A 17607-nucleotide genomic window follows, 5' to 3' on the forward strand; every position below is an offset into this window, starting at 1 on the left:
TCAAAAAATACAACCAACTTATAGGCAGACCGACTTATAGGCGAGTATATATGGTACGTTGAGGTAGAAAATTCTTACACATTGTATACTGTGTACATGAACATTTAACAATGCATTTGGAAAAGTGTTTCTTGATCATGCAGGCTTATTAATTAAAGCTAAATTATATTTTATTTATGAATTACAGCACTTGCAATGGTCAGAACTGGGTGTGCACACACAAGGAATGCCCAGCTGTGTGTAGTGCCTTCGGTGATAGTCATTATACAACATTTGACGGCAAGCATTATGAGTTCCAGGGAACCTGTAGTTATGTGTTGGCCCAGTCCACCACTGATAACCCCAACAAATTTGTGATCTCCACAGAAAACATGCCTTGTGGAAGTACCGGGGTAGCTTGCACCAAATCCATCCACTTCACCATTGGGGAACCAGGTAAAAATCTTAAATTATTAGTGTTTCTAAAAGTGAAAATCATCTTGGCCTCAGATTTGTGTGTTCTCAAAAGACAAAAACTGCTTAGAGGTGAATGTTTCTTGTAGAGGAAACTTTTCTGAAGGTGTATGAAACATGTTTTGACTGAAATGTTTTAATTTCAGAATCTGTAATTTTTCTGTGGAAGTACAATGAAGTCTCTAGTGTTGTTAAACTGCATTTATTGTAAATTAAGACATAAACTTTGAATACTGTTAAATGTATCAATTACATGTTATTATTTTTTTATTTTTGAACATTGTTGATTAAATAAATTTATTGGCTATTTATAATGATATGGCCTCTATTTCTTTTGCCACTCAAAGCAAAATTATTTAGATAAAGAAAAAAAAAAACTCACACGGTTTGAGAAATTTGAGCATACCTGTTATGTCAAGACAGCAAATATTTTCCACAAAATTTTTAATGCCCCAGTTAAAACTAGAATATTTTAAAGAGACAATTTTCTTCTTAATAAGGGACTGCTAGTTACTTCCAACTGACCTTGATTCGAGGAAAGTCCCCCCAAGTAGATGCCAATACCCCATTCTCTATCCAGGACACGGGGAGCTTCTTTGTCATCAAAACTCCCACAGGAATCACCCTCACCTGGGACAAGGGAACCCGTGTGTACCTCAAACTGGGCACCCAGCATAGAGGGAAGGTGAGTAGATTTTTGTTGTAGAAAAAAAAAGCCTTCAGCTAAGGTAAATATTTCTGAAATATTTCCTCTTGAAACTCCTAGTCCTAGGTACAAAAAATAAAATCTTTCTTTCTGTATTAAAGAAGTCTTTGGGAATGGAGGATTTGTATTAGGATTTAAAAACTTTATTTAAAAAAAAACACAACAACAAAAAATGAACAAATTCTTTGACTCTAAATTAGATATCAGACCTTGGTTAGTGCTTTGATACTGGTAATAATACAGAGACAGGATTAGTCTAAGAAGAAAAATAAAGTCTCTTAATTTTAAGACTTTTGTGTGTAGAAGTTTTTTTTATTGTTTCTTGTTCATAGGTGGAAGGACTCTGTGGTAATTTCGATGGTGACCAAGGAAACGACTTCACAACCCCACAGGGTGGTCCCCCAGCAGTACAGGTCACGACCTTTGCTGACAGCTGGCAGGTGAACCCGGACCTCTGTGTGCCCTCTAAGACTGTGACAGATACTTGTAAACAGAATCCAGAGAGAGAACAATGGGCCAAGAGTAAATGTAGCATCATTAGCAGTTCTATTTTCCAGCCCTGCCACAGCTTGATGCCAGACTACCTGGCCTATCAGTCTAGGTAAGTTAAATCTGTCGAGATGTGACAGATCCTGATGCCTATTTAGTAGGGATGTCAAAATATTTATTTTTCTTAGTCGATTATTCGATTGCATTATTCGAACGATAGTCGAATATTTGAAACATTTTCTGAAAATAAAATTTTATTTCAAACTTCACTGGTACATGACGTATTTATAACTCAAAAACCCTTAATCTGTTTAAGAAGTAACATAAAAATCAATGCAGCGTGTAACGTTGGATAGCAAGATTATATGAAATAAATTTAGAAATCTAATATTCCTAAATTCATGATTTCATGACCCATCAATCGAATTCATAAATTGGTCTGTACATGCAGTTAGTTTTTATTTTAGTTAGCATTCAAAATTTGCTAGTCGATATTTTTTAAAGCTTATTGTGAAATAAATTAGGGGGGGGGGGGGAATCTCACACTATCCAAACGCCGGGTGGCTGTTAAATTGTTAAGCAGTTAGTTACTGTTTATTCATTTATTGATTGTTCTGGCCATCAAAATGTCCTTAATTATGAACAATTTAAAATGCAAGCGAATTGTTCTAATAATTATCGAATCGTCAAAAACATGTCACATGTTCCTCGCATTTGAGCAATCTTAAAATAAAAGATAATTGGTACATCGTATAAAATCAAGTCCAATTAATTATTTTACAAAGAAAGCAAGATATATATTGATGGTTGATTTATTACAAAAACAACACAAGCAGTAACTGGTAGATAATTAATTCTCGCGGTAGTGAAGCATTTATAATTACTGTACTTTCTATATATGCACATGGAAAATCAAGTTTTTTTTTGTAGAGGAAAATTACCTTATCAACTGTCTCCGAGGAAAGACGGTTTCTCAATTTTGAAATGAGAATTGCATATCGTTATCACTCTTTTATTGCATTTTTTAAAAATTATAATATTCGAATGTCGTTTCACTATTCGATCGTCGGTCCATTCGACTGACAGTCGAATAGTCGACTATTCGTTGACATCCCTACTATTTAGACAAGTGCATTGAAGATGCATGAATGTCCATGAATACTTTAGAAATACAACCAATGCCGCTTAAATGTTTTCTTTGCTCCAATCAATTCATTATTTAAGCAAGTACATAAATATTTTTCATTTCTATTCAAGTACACCGTACATGCATGTTGATTGTATATATATATCATTTCCAGTATGCAATGCCATGATGATACTTTTTGGGTGAGTTTTTCCTAATTTCAAGTCAGTAACAGTTTATTATATTATGTAACTATTTATGTTATAGGTGTATTTTTGATGCCTGTGCCTGTGACTCCGGAGGAGACTGTGAGTGCTTGTGTACTGCTATTGCGGCTTTCGCACATGAGTGTGCTGTCCAGGGCGTTCCCATCAAGTGGAGGAATCCCGCCCTCTGTCGTGAGTTGACGTACTATATATAGTACTAGTACTTGCTATTAGAGGTGAATAAATACATTGTCCTTATTTTATTTGTTAACTTTATAAAAAAAGAACTTGATAGATTAGGAAAAAATTAGAATCTGAAAAGATACATTACACAGAATTTCCTTTTGATGCTTGTTAGATATATTCAATTATATTGCTAAAGACAAAGAAAGACATAGATTTTTTGTTCCCATATGAAATCATTATGAGTAACCCAGTTTCTTTCAAGTATTTGACAAGAAAGAGCAGGTCTAAGTCTTCATTTTTTTTTTCAATTTGGACATAAATACATGTATTATGGTACACAATATAAAACAAGGAGGTTGGGGTGGATGACCTAAACTATGTACAAAAGAGGAAAAATTTACTTCTCAGTATTCAGAATGAACAAAATAACCCATGTACATTGTACCATATTTGTTTTTTTAGCTATCCAATGTGAGGAATGTGAAACATACAACCCTTGTATTTCTTCCTGTCCCAAAAAGACATGTAAAAACCACCTGACCTATGATCAGATTACTAAGGACCTGGGTTGTAAGGAAGACACCTGCATTGAGGGGTGTGACACCAAACCCTGTGCCCCAGGGATGGTGTATGACCGGGACTCTGCCCCTATGAAGTGTATCCCCGAGCCATTCTGTAACACCCCAGCTTGTACCGTCAATGGTAGACAGTACCGACTTTATGAACAGATCAAGGACCCTGCTGTGTGCAGGCAGGATTGTGAAGTCTGGTAGGTGCATACTTAGCTTGCTGAAGCTATCTTTAGCCCTGTTGTCTAATAGGAGAGAATTTGTAATGTCACATTTCAGTAACAATGAACAAAGAGTTGAATCGAAAAGTATTTGAATTATAGCAGCTCTAATGCTGAGATCTGTGCTGAAGATTTTTGGAATTTCATGTCATAAACAACCAGTAAAATCTGTCACTCTAAAACAACATGAAACATTTTTTCTTTTTTTAAAAAAGCAGAAAAATATGAACAAATATCACAAAATTAATTTTGAGCAAATGTAGATGTGTCATTTTTATTTCTAGATATTTCACTGCTGATGAAAAATTTTGTTACTAATAATTATATGGCATTCTTCACTTCTTAACAGTACCTGTGGCCCTGATGGTAATGTAATGAGAAACAGTGTTTGCCAGAGTACAACTGCACCAGTGACCCGATTTCCACCAGTGACCTACCCAACCACTACCACTGTGGCCCCAAATGCATATAGTCAAGGTAGTACTTATGTCTCAAATTTTTCCACCTCCTGCTACATGTAATAGCAGGCATTTTGTTACATTTATTACTACAATCATGATAAGATTTCCTCGTTCTGCATGTTTAGTTGATCTGTTGTTAGCCTTTCTTGACCTAATTGTTATTGTTCTGTGTCATCCCTGATAAATTCTTAATTTAGTCCACTCCAGATCCAACTGGCCAATTACGAACAAAACTTGCCTCAAAGTATCAGTGTATAATTGTATTTGCTTATTCAAATTAAGTACCATATACTTAATCTTAGAGGGAGATAGTTAAGAAATAGAGAAAATAGGCTGGTCATTTGAAGTTTTCTCAAGAAAGAGAAATTAAAGATTTCCCTGATACATTGTACATGTATTTCAGAAAATTCCAATTTTTTTCTACATATTGAGACTGCCTTATTTTTATTAAAGTCGTAAGTAAAATATTAGCAGGGCTTAATTGACTCTTTTTGGGACCATTCCTGTACAATTTCTATTGGTAATTTTAATTGAAAATGTGGCAAAAATTGGAAATATTTATGACATACATGTATAATTTTTATGTACTATAGAATAAAGTCAGATTGTAGGCTTATCCTCTATTTACATCTTTATTAACCATTATAAATTCAAAACTTAAGATTTTTTATGAAAAACATTGAAAAAATTCAAATTGCATATCATTTTGGAATGTTTACAATGTATCTTATTTTGGGGGAAAAAAACTCAATTTTCATTAAGACAGGGTCCTTTTACTGGACCTACATCGCAATTGATATAAAGCCCTGATTGATGTCTTTTTTTTTTCATGTTAGCAAATTTTTTCAATTTTCATCCATTTCCCCTAGGCATTCCAACATTTTCGAAACATGCTGGACATGACGGATATACACCTCATCTCAAAAAGTCTCACTGTGAGGATGGCTGGACAAAGTGGATGAGTTTTCACACCCCGACTGGATCCAGCCCAGATGATTTAGAGATCAATGAGAAACTGAGAATACAGTACTCATACTGTGCTGACAGTCAACAGAGAGCTATTGAGTGCCGAGTGATTGGGACAGGGCAGGCTGCTCACCAATCTGGACAGAAGGTGACATGTGACCTCGGAAAAGGCCTACATTGTAGGGCCCAAAATAGCACAGAAGTCTGCAATGATTATGAGATTCGATTTATGTGTGACTGTAGTAAGTACCTTGAAGTCTTTGAGATATTATGTTGTCAGGAATTTTTTTTATAATGTAATATTTTTTATTTTATTGTACATGAAAATTTGGAGCATCATGTGGATCAGGATGGGTTAACCGGTTTTCATACATGTATAAGATATCTATCCTCAAGTTTCACTAAAGACCCATGCTTGTGAAAAACATTCATTGCAAACAATACTTAGTTTTTGTTTTCTTTAAACCAGACTTTTTTTTAACTATGGGATTTTTTTCAGTTATTTGTCAATTTCAGTTTAGTTTTTGTTTTGTTTTGTTTTTTGTTTTGTTTTTTTGTTTTTCTTGTGCTGAAAATTTTAATCTAAATGTCAGGAAGTGATCCACCTCTTGTTATTTTTAGGCTTATCCACCCATGCACCCACCTCCCCCACCACTCCAAAGTCCACCACAGAATTTTTCACTGGAAAAATCCCTGTCACTGATGACTTTGGTAATCCTGTTTTACGGCCACTGACTGACCAGTTCCACAAACCAGTCACTGATGATTTTGGAGAGACGGTTTCTTTGGTTCCGGCATATATCACCCAGGCCAGACCAACTCCTTCACCACCAACTGATGAATTTGGAAGACCTTTTGTTATGTATCCGAAGACAGACGAATTCAAGAATCCAATCTTGGTTCCAAAAACAGATATTTACGGCAATCCAGTTACAGATGCCTCTGGCCACACCACAATGATACCAGAGTACGTGACACAGGATATCCCCACAGCAGCGCCACCTACTGACAGGTTTGGAAATCCAATTCTGTCACCTAAAACTGACGAATTTGGAATTCCCCTAAAGAAGCCCACTGTCACTGATGCATTTGGTCAACCCACTGTTTCAAACAACACCCTGACTCCTCAGCCATACAAATGTGTGCAGGGCTGGTCACCGTGGATGAATGTGGATACTCCAAAAGGTGAAGGAGCCTCCAGTGAGATTTATGGTGCTGGAGATATTGAGAGCTTGTCTGCACTCAGGCAGAAATACAGCTTCTGTGCTCACCCTACCTCCATCAAATGTCAGTCTGTTCTTGACAAAGTGCCGTACACTGTGGCTGGTGACGTGGATGTGGTGTGTGATGTTACTAAGGGATTGTTGTGTGTGAACAGGAAACAGGCTAGTGGGCTCTGTGAGGATTACGAGGTTTCTGTCTACTGTGACTGTGGAGGTATGAGGGAATTATAATATGGTCTTTGTGTAAAGAAAGCATACCATACATACATGTATAGTGACATAATGAAAAGTTGGCACACTGTTTTAAGGCAACAAGAGAGAGAAAAAATGATGATGATGAACTGTTGGATATACCTGTAGATAAGCCCTTTAAACATAGGCTAAATAGATATTATAGTGGTGGATGAACATAGTGGATACTTGATGTGAATTATTTTCATGATTTGACAAATTTTCAGTTTTTATTGTTTTTGTTTTTTAGAAACAACACCAAATCCACCCATGGGATCCACACCAGCACCCAGACCAGGTGAACCCCACCCCCCTGTTCCCTCATGTGAATGGTCACAATGGATGAACAGCCACAAGAGGGCACCAGGAGACATTGACGAACGTGAGACTCTGAGCCAGTTACGTCTTCACTATGATTTCTGTGAATTTCCATCAAAGATAGAATGCCGCGATGCCCAGACAGGACAGATGTTTGACAAAACAGGAGACCTAGGGGTGACATGTGACATCAACCGGGGTCTCGTTTGCGAGGATCTATACCAGAATTCTGCTGAGGGCTGTCGGGATTACGAGGTCAGGGTGTACTGTACAGACGCGTGCCAGTCAACAATTAAACCCACTGTCTCATCTCTCTGTGGGGAAGGTTGGACAGACTGGATAAACAATGTACATCCATCAGCAGCTTCCCCTCTTGATGTGGAAGTACCGAGAAGCATCCCAGGATTCCCAGCCACCTGTAATGAGGTCATTGCAGTTCGCTGCTCGGTCGCTGCCACAGGATTGGATTACAAGAGTAAAGGAGAGAATGTTATGTGTACAACTACTGGACTTAAGTGCACTCCAAAGCCAGGGGACACTTGTGAGGATTACCAAGTGCAGTTCTATTGTGCTTGTAAGTGTTGTATTATTATATATCTCAATCTGTCAAACACGTAGATTAGTACTTAACTATGTGTTTTATATGCTGCCTCACTAATTTTTCTTGAATTTTTTGCATCATGAGGCCACATAAATTTGATTTTTAGGTAACTATCATCCTTATATGAAAAGTTATTAAATTTTATTATCATCCTATTTTCAACCAATATTAAGAAAAAAAAAAAACTACATGGCTGGACTCTTTGAGAGCAGCAGGCAAAGAGATGAGAAATCAATTAAAAAAAAAATAATTTTATGTGGCCTTATTTTATGTTGAGAAATTCAAAAATTCTCTCACAATGTTTTCTTATCTATAGGTGCCCAACCTCCTGTTCCACAAACAGATATTTTTGGAAATCCAATACTCATTCCTAAGACCGATGCCTTTGGCTTCCCAGTCTTGCGCCCCAAGACTGATGCTTTTGGACAACCTGTTACTGATAAAGATGGCCACACTTTCATGGTTCCAGTTCCAGACAATACAACTCAACCAACTCCAAAACCAGAAACTGATGCCTTCCATAATCCAATAATGGTCCCAAAAACTGATGTGTATGGGCATCCAGTCACTGACAAGAATGGAAATCCAGTCCTGGTTCCAAAACCAGACAACCAGGCCATTCCAAGCACAGCTTCACCAGTCTCTGGTTCCCCGGAACCAGGAAAGATTGTGTGTAACCCAGGCTGGACCTATCCTATGAATGTGGACTCCCCCAGTACGGGAGATGGGGACCTGGAAACTCTGGCCAAACTCCGAAGCAAATTTTCGTTCTGTCATGAAGATGATATTGTGGCTGTCAGTTGCAAAGAGGTAGGAAAGAGAAAACTTTAAGTCAGGGCTTTGTTGTAATATTATTTCGAAAACCAGATTTTTTAAATTCTTTCATATTAATAGACAAATATGTAGGACACAAAACAAATTAGAACAGCTGGAATCTAACATTAAAGAATTCAAATACCGCAAAATGATTTCTTATTGATATTACATTGTAAATCATTATTTTTTGCAGTTATTAAGTGGCCGGTCCCCTGCCGATCTTGGACAGAAGGTCACTTGTGATAAGAATGGTCTGACTTGTCTGAATGCTGATCAACCCAGCGGCAAATGTCATGACTATCTGATACAGTTCTACTGCAACTGCAAGCCCACCCCAGGTAAACTGTTAAGAAAACCCTGACCTGGTCTTATTATAGTATGTTTATGAATTTTCATACTGGAAAAACATGCATATTTGGCAGAGCCTTATTTTCATACAGATTTTGCAGAGCCTTATTTTCATACAGACAAGTGCATTATATATTTTTTTTCAAGTGACATGTTCATATTAACATGAAAAACAATTTGTAATTAGAGTTACTCCTCTATAGTTGTGATGAGGACTTTTATGAAGCTCTGTGTTAATAAAATTCCTACAAACAAACTATGATTGACATTGCATTTATTAATAACTTGTAGAAATTTTTTTTTGGGGGGGGGGGGTATACAATGTCATGCAGGGAAGTTTCATAATAAAAATGACTATACAAAGTTGATTTATATTGTAGATGTAAACATGACGGTATCCCCAAGTCCCACACAGCCCGGCCCAACCACACCCCCACTTAAACACGGCCAAGACAGTAAGTGTCTGAACAAGTGAATTAGATAGCCTGAGCTTAAATTGGTTTTATTCATGCAATTTCATGAGACATCACATTTAATATGTTGTCTTATAAATAACTGTAAATTGATTGGATGATTCTGCTCTGATTTTATAATCAAATGATCAGTCATTAAACTGTTAATGTAAACCCACTGTTCAAAATTCTGAAGAAAATTTTGTGCATCCATTGACATTGATATTGTTCTGTGTACACAGACTGTGACCATGAGGTGGGCGTGGTAGAATTCACCCCCGACCAGTTCCTGGCCTCCTCTTCCTTGGATGTGGACCACGACGCCGACAAAGCACGACTTCGTAAATCCACAGCTTGGGTGGCAAGGTAGATTGAAATTCTTAAGATCTGTTTTCACAGATGTCATTTAGCTATCATCTCTTTGGTATTTCTTCAGAATGGAGCACACTGTATTACATTTAAATTCTCTGTGTCTTGGAAAACTAATTACGTATTATCCACTTTAATAGCTGTAATAGATTATATTGCAACTATTTTTATAAATGATGAATTTTCTCTTATTGAAAGAAGTAATCAGTACCAGTTTTATTTGACTGTATCAAAATACAAGAAGATAATAGCACTGTTAATCACCAAATATGGTGTTTGCATTCTCTTATGATAGGAAGTTCATCCTATCACAGGATCGACATTCTAATTTTGTAGCATTTTACAGTAAATTCTTTTGTATTATGTATGGACTCTGTAAAGTGATTTGCATCATGTTCATAAATCTAATAAATTGTTTGATGCAAATTGCTTAATTAAGTCAAGGTCTGGAAATTAATAATTTTAAGTAATTTAGAAGTTTTTTTCTCCTACCAATAATGTACACAAGTTTTAATTTCACCTCAGGTACAATGATGAACATGAATTCATCCAAGTCAACTTCCACATGCCTACAGCAATGACAGGTGTTCGTATCCAAGGAGACCCAAAATCCCAGTCCTGGGTCACAAAGTTCACTGTTAAATTTAGTAACGATGGTCAGAAATGGACTCCTTATTACCAGAGTTTCGCAGTGGCACCTAAGGTGTTCCAAGGAAGCAAGGATAGTGACACTGTTGCTTCTGCATTTTTCGATCGGGAAGTCACAGCTCGATACTTGCGCATTGTTCCCCAAGAATGGCACAACCGAATAGCGATGCGATTTGAAGTCCTAGAATGTCCCAAAACTACTGGTGAGTGCCTGGTGCTAAAGGAGTATAAAGAAATACACATTTTTTTTGCTGAAATTGGGGGAAATGATAATTATTTAAAATCGTGAAAATTTTGTCCTTCTGTTCTGTGATTTTTTTTCTAGTTTAAATGCATGGGTTTTCATACATTGAGTGAAAATAAATGCATGGGTTTTCATACATTGAGTGAAAAAATAAATATGTTTACATTTAATGCCAAGGAAACTTATACTAGTCAAAGCTCGACATTAACGCTTGTCCGCTTGTCCGGTACCAGTGAAAAAAAAATACGGACAAGTAAATATTGCTTGGCACTTGTCCGATTGGACAAGTGCATTTTAATGTAAAGAAGTCTTCAAATAATAAAAAGAACGACTATTGAAAGTTCATCGGTAAAGACGGAAGAAGTACATTAAAAACGAACTTTGATCCCGATATGAATTGCTCTGTAATCGAGTTCACACTCGATCGGGATTGAAGTTCACTAATTGCATAATACTGCAAAGGCATGAAAATTACGTCGAGTTACGAAGTTTAGATTCTGTTTGATGTTGACATTTTCATTTGTGAACATTTATGTTGTTGTTAGGATAGAAAGTCTGGATAAAATTTGTTTTTATGTGTTTTTTGTATTTATAGATAACATCACTAATCAATCACATGTAATGGACTTTAATTTAGTTTTTAAGTTAACAGTACTGTATCTTTGTACTGAACAATGCTCGGACAAGTGAAGTTGAAGTTCGGACAAGTAAATGTCTTGGTCACTTGTCCGAATGGACAAGTAGGGAAAAAAGTTATTGTCGAGCCCTGCTAGTGTTTAAAATTAATCTCAAACGGAAATATTAAAATCATTTTCTAATGGATTATAGTTTTAATTAGATGGAATGTCAAAGTGACACAACAAAGTTGCACAACCTAATACATGTTGCCACCTTCAATTTGTTTTGTAACATTACAGAAACACCATCTGTGTCCACTATGACCCCTTCAACAACACCAAAACGTGAGTGTTGATGAAAGTATTTTTTCACAGTTGTGTACAGATTTGCCTTTACAAATTTTACATTCTGTTGATGATAAATTTTACCTTTTTTTTCAGGGGAGTGCTTGGACCCAATGGGAATTGAGAACAGTGCTAAGATCTCAGATAGTCAGCTGATTGCCTCATCCTCAAGGGATTCCCTCTCTGGAGCCACTTCTGGTCGTCTCTTTAATGACCTTGGGGCCTGGGTCCCACAGTAAGTAAAGAATTTTAAAAGACTGTCCGGATTAGACAAGTTTTATTGTAATTATCAGCATGCTTTTCATTCCTTTGATGCATTGATTTTTAGGGATGGTGGTCAGAAGAACTGGATACAGGTTGATTTTGGTTCCCCCCGGAATATCTCTGGAATCCTCACCCAGGGAAGCCCAGGGGAGGAAAGATGGGTCACAAATTTCGCAGTATCTTACAGTACCGATGGACTTGACTTTTCTCTGGTCAATGGACCAGATGGCAAGGCAACCATGTTTAATGGAAATGTGGACCAGAACTCAGTGGTGAAGAACATGTTTGCATCACAGATCTACGCTCGGTTTATACGGATCGTTGTCATAGAATCCAGTCCAGCTGGAGCTGGGCTGAGGTTTAATTTACTGGGCTGCTCCCCCGAGTCCTCAAAGACAACCACAGGGGCACCAAAGATCTCTACAGTCACTCCCAAACCTGTGTCAACCATTGAACCAAGTACGTTAATGGGGGAACTTAAGTGTATGTTTGCGAAGTGTCTGCTTAATATTTATCCTTTTTTATCTGAAGTATTTAAATTTAATAGCTATTAAAGTAAAAAAAAAAATAATGATCAAAAAACATTTTTCAAAATCAAATGTTCTTCTCTAAATAGACCAAGTATTTAGAATCTATTTAGTGTTTATTTCTGCTTGCACATATCAGTGAAATTAGTTCCTTTGTTTTACTAATGGCTAATATTTTACAGTCTGTAGTCAGTCCATGGGAATCGAGGAGGCCACAAGGATCCCAGACAGACTTCTGACAGCATCATCAGAGAAAAATGCAACATATGCTGCTACACAAGGTCGCATCAATACTGACCATCTCTCCTGGAGACCACTGTGAGTATTTATCTTTTGGTCAACGTTAAAACTGTCATTAATATTGTTTGGGCATTGATTAGCAATGAAAATTGATTTGGCTTCAATCTTAATATTTAGGAATATTATTTAAGCTATGTGATTCCAGTACTCATTTATACCATGTCTAGAAGTCGTTTTATTTTTGTACATGTAGGTCTACAGATCAAACACCATACATTCAAGTAGACTTCTTGGAACCCAAACTTATTACTGGCGTAATAACTCGAGGAGATGGAATTACCAATAACTGGGTCAAAACCTTTACAGTGTCAACAAGTATTGATGGAACCAACTTTTCTCCGTACAGTGATGGAGGAATTCCAGAGCCTAAAATGTTCACTGGCAACAATGACAAAATCACGGCCGTCACAAACTTCTTCAACAGACAAGTTCTTGCCCAGTATGTGCGTATCTATCCTAAGTCAGTGAATGGAGAGGTTTCCTTACAGTTCAGTGTCCTGGGTTGTAATCCTGCTCAGAATCCAGGACCCACAACTCCATCCCCCATTGTTCCAGAAACAGACGAGTTTGGTAATCCTATTCTGATCCCAAGGACCGATGAGTATGGACGTCCAATGACAGACTTTTACGGCAATACTATCATGGTTCCTAAACCTTACACCCAAGGCAAACCAACTCCTTCACCAGCAACAGATGAACAGGGCCGCCCTATCATGGTGCCCAAAACTGATTCTTATGGAAAACCAATAACTGATGAACAAGGACACACAGTGATGGTTCCACTACCTTATGACCAGGCCACTCCCAAAGCTATCCCAAAAACAGATGCTCAAGGAAATCCCATCTTGGTTCCCAAGACAGATTCCTATGGAGTACCCATGACTGATGAAAATGGGCATACTATCATGGTGCCTTTGACTGAACCTGCAGAGAAACCCACTGTGGTGCCTGTAACTGATGCTCAAGGCCGGCCCATACTGGTACCCAAGACTGATTCTTATGGAAAACCCATGACGGATGAGCATGGTAGCACTATCATGGTGCCTATACCATATACACATGGACCTCCAACACCATCACCACAAACAGATGAGTTTGGAAACCCAATTCTGGTACCAAAGACTGACTCCTATGGAAAGCCAATGACAGATGAGCATGGTAATACAATCATGGTGCCACTTCCTGCTTCTACAGCAAAACCCACTCCAGAACCAGTGACTGATAAGCAGGGAAACCCTGTGTTAGTACCCAGAACAGACACTTATGGAAGACCTGTTACAGATGCTCAGGGGCACACCTCAATGGTACCTCTCTATGTCACGCAGAAAACACCTGTTCCTGTGCCAAAGACAGATGATTTTGGTAATCCCATCATGATCCCAAAAACAGACACCTATGGAAAGCCTATGACAGATGACTTTGGGGAGACCATCATGGTGCCTGATTACTACACCCAAGGTTTACCTACACCACGACCCCAGACAGATGAATTTGGAATGCCAATCCTTGTGCCAAAGACTGACACCTATGGAAAACCAATGACAGATGATTTCGGTAATACTATCATGGTTCCTCTGCCTGAGGCTACAGAGAAGCCAACTCCCTCACCAAGAACTGATAAGTTTGGAAATCCAATACTGGTTCCCAAAACAGATGAGTATGGAAGACCATTCACAGACAAACAGGGACACACAGTGATGATCCCTCTAACTTATCCCCAGAGTACACCAATACCAAACCCAGTCACTGATAGATTTGGAATACCAGTGTTAGTGCCAAGGACTGATGAATATGGAAAACCATACACTGATAGGTTTGGGCACACAGAAATGGTACCCATACCTTATTCACAAGGTCAGCCTACTCCCAAACCTAAAACTGATGCTTTTGGAAACCCCATCCTGGTGCCAAGGACAGATGAATATGGAAAACCATACACAGATGAACACGGAAATACTGAAATGGTTCCAGTGCCAGAAAACCAGAATACACCAACTCCTGTGCCTCTGACTGATGAGCAGGGAAATCCAATTCTTGTTCCAAAGACAGACTCTTATGGAAAGCCAATGACAGATGAACATGGTAACACCATTATGGTACCCAAACCAGCCCCAACTGGAACTCCCACTCCAGTTCCACAAACAGATGAACATGGAAACCCAATCCTGGTGCCCAAGACTGATTCCTATGGCAAACCCATGACAGATGAACATGGTAATACCATCATGGTGCCATTGCCTGCCACACAAGGGGTGCCCACAGCTGAACCCTTGACTGATAAATTTGGAAATCCTGTCCTGAGACCAAAGACAGATTCCTATGGCAAACCAATGACGGATGAACATGGTAATACAATTATGGTACCAGTTCCTGCCAATCATGGAAGTCCTACACCAGCACCCCAGACTGATGCACAGGGCCGTCCTATTTTGGTTCCAAAGACTGACTCCTATGGCAAACCTATGACAGATGAGCATGGAAATACTATCATGGTGCCATTGCCTGCAACACAAGGACAGCCCACTCCTGTACCAGAAACTGATAAATTTGGTAATCCTATTCTGGTGCCAAAGACTGATTCTTATGGCCAGCCCATGACAGATGAACATGGTAATACCATAATGGTACCTAAACCAGCAACACATGCTACACCAACCCCAGTACCAGCCACTGATGAACATGGTAATCCAATCTTGGTCCCAAGAACTGATTCTTATGGCAAACCAATGACAGATGCAGAAGGAAGTACAATTTTGGTCCCATTGCCAGCAAATGGCAGCACTCCATTGGTTATTCCAGAAACAGATGAATTTGGAAATCCTATCCTGATTCCAAGAACTGATGAGTATGGCAAACCATATACGGACAGCCAGGGCAAAACTGTACTGGTTCCAAAACCAGCCACACCACAGAAACCTACACCTGAACCAGAGACTGATAAATTTGGTAACCCTGTTTTAATACCTAGGACTGACGAATATGGAAAGCCTTATACAGATGAGTATGGCAGAACACAATGGGTGCCTAAACCAGCCACACATGGTCTCCCCACTCCAGCACCAGAAACTGATAAATTTGGAAACCCAATCCTTGTCCCAAGAACAGATAGTTATGGAAGTACATACACTGATGAGAATGGCAATACAGAAATGGTTCCAAAACCAGCTTATCAGGGAACACCGACTCCGGCACCAGAAACCGACCAGTTTGGACAACCCATTCTGATTCCAAAAACTGATGAGTATGGCAGGCCCTACACAGATGAACATGGAAACACAGTTATGGTTCCCAAACCAGGTACTTTCGGAGCTCCCACTGTGGTACCAATGACTGATGAGTTTGGACAACCAATCCTGGTTCCTAAGACAGATGAATATGGTAGACCGTACACAGACAGGTTTGGCTCTACAACAATGATACCACTGGTGCCTGTTCCCCAAGGTGTTCCAACCAGGGTACCAAGAGGTGATCAGCAGAACTTAATTTTCAGATACGCTCTGAAAATAAGGAATTTTTTTCTATGATCTTAATTCAATTCCCAGATAATTTTTTTTCTTTGTCATTTTTCACCAAATTGGTGAAAAATGTGCAGTGATGTAAATGAGTCAAATGATCAAATATTTGTTTTGCTTAATATTCATTCAGATAACTTTGATTCCCATTTGAACATTTATAATCAGTGGTATTACGAGATATAGAGGTATGTCTTATGTCCTGTTTCAGTGTGCCTGTCCTACATGGGAGTGGATGATAGATACGTCATTAAGAACAGTCAGATGACTGCCTCCTCCTACAGTGGAACCAACACACCAGACCAAGGTCGTCTCTATGGTGACTTCTCTTGGCAACCAAGGTTAGTGTAGAATGGTTAACAGATTTGTAATGTAATTTCAACGTATTTGACTTGCATTGATATTCCAGATCTTATCCACAAGGTTTATTTGGTAACTTACTGGTATTCTTTGTTGCAGATCAAATGACACATCACCTTGGATTCAGGTTGACCTTGGAAAATTGTCTTTGATATCTGGGGTAGAAACCCAAGGAGACACGATCAACAGAAAGTTTGTCAAGACCTACACAATTTACACCAGCATTGATGGGAAGACCTTCACCCCCTACTCTGACATCCCTGGGGCAGGAATTCCTAAAGTGTTCTCTGGGAACAAGGATGGGGATACCCCAATGAGGAGCTTATTCAACAGAAATATCACGGCTCAGTACATCAGAATTTACCCACAATCCACTTCTGCAGCTGGAGCAGCAATGAGGCTGAATATTCTGGGATGTAATCCTACAGCACCTGTGAAACCTACTCCCACTGGAACAGCTACACCAGGTGTGTAGTGAAATAATCGTACTCTAGTAAATTCTATTGTTTTGTGCTAGGTGGAGTTTGAATGCAGACAAAATGAAGCAAAGGTTGGGGCCAAATATTGGATTTATTATGTCAAAGTTCAACCATATATCCAGTATCACTTTAAAATTCTCAATTGTAGAAGACAAATTCATTTACTAGAAATATATTTTTGATTGGACTTTGACATGAAAAAAAAATACATGTACATCTATGTTATAATGTATTGCATTTTGATGTTTTAGTTTGTGATGTCAAGATGGGTCTGTCCAATGGACTCATAGTCTCTAAAGCTCAGTTCAAAGCATCCAGCGTGTTGGACGGTTTCCATGGGCCAGAGCGTGCCAGATTATATGGCCACAGGGATGGTAGCTTCACCGGGGGCTGGACACCAAGGTCAGATTTTAAAAGAGTCAAATGCTCTCAAATTTTACAGCATAATTTCTGCAGATTCTTTTATATTTTCAATATACATGTATTAAGTACTGACTGTAAAATTGATTTTTATAAAAAAAATTATACTTAATTTTCATTTAGTATTATTAATAAAATGATTTAAAAATT

At 38.3% G+C, this 17607-nt stretch overlaps 1 protein-coding gene across 1 annotated transcript in view; it reads left to right on the plus strand.

Moving 5' to 3' along the window:
* The window catches only part of LOC133188189 (mucin-2-like), a gene marked incomplete at its 3' end in the record, with an annotated part of 43165 nt that overhangs the window by 17029 nt on the left and 8529 nt on the right, over positions 1–17607 (plus strand). The window contains exons 20-41 of the mRNA XM_061323567.1: positions 188–435; positions 954–1138; positions 1492–1760; positions 3042–3172; positions 3629–3935; positions 4306–4433; positions 5287–5625; positions 6005–6820; positions 7088–7729; positions 8073–8566; positions 8766–8910; positions 9301–9375; positions 9615–9738; positions 10267–10592; positions 11551–11595; positions 11692–11830; positions 11924–12318; positions 12569–12704; positions 12880–16151; positions 16410–16539; positions 16658–17025; positions 17289–17439. Of these exons, the coding sequence (XP_061179551.1) occupies positions 188–435; positions 954–1138; positions 1492–1760; positions 3042–3172; positions 3629–3935; positions 4306–4433; positions 5287–5625; positions 6005–6820; positions 7088–7729; positions 8073–8566; positions 8766–8910; positions 9301–9375; positions 9615–9738; positions 10267–10592; positions 11551–11595; positions 11692–11830; positions 11924–12318; positions 12569–12704; positions 12880–16151; positions 16410–16539; positions 16658–17025; positions 17289–17439 (8865 nt within the window). The remainder of the gene's footprint in view (positions 1–187; positions 436–953; positions 1139–1491; positions 1761–3041; positions 3173–3628; positions 3936–4305; positions 4434–5286; positions 5626–6004; positions 6821–7087; positions 7730–8072; positions 8567–8765; positions 8911–9300; positions 9376–9614; positions 9739–10266; positions 10593–11550; positions 11596–11691; positions 11831–11923; positions 12319–12568; positions 12705–12879; positions 16152–16409; positions 16540–16657; positions 17026–17288; positions 17440–17607) is intronic.

Source organism: Saccostrea echinata, unplaced genomic scaffold, assembly GCF_033153115.1.
Source record: "Saccostrea echinata isolate AGI-Se365-2 ecotype Australia unplaced genomic scaffold, CSIRO_AGI_Sech_v1 ptg000016l, whole genome shotgun sequence".
Lineage (NCBI taxonomy): Eukaryota > Metazoa > Mollusca > Bivalvia > Ostreida > Ostreidae > Saccostrea > Saccostrea echinata.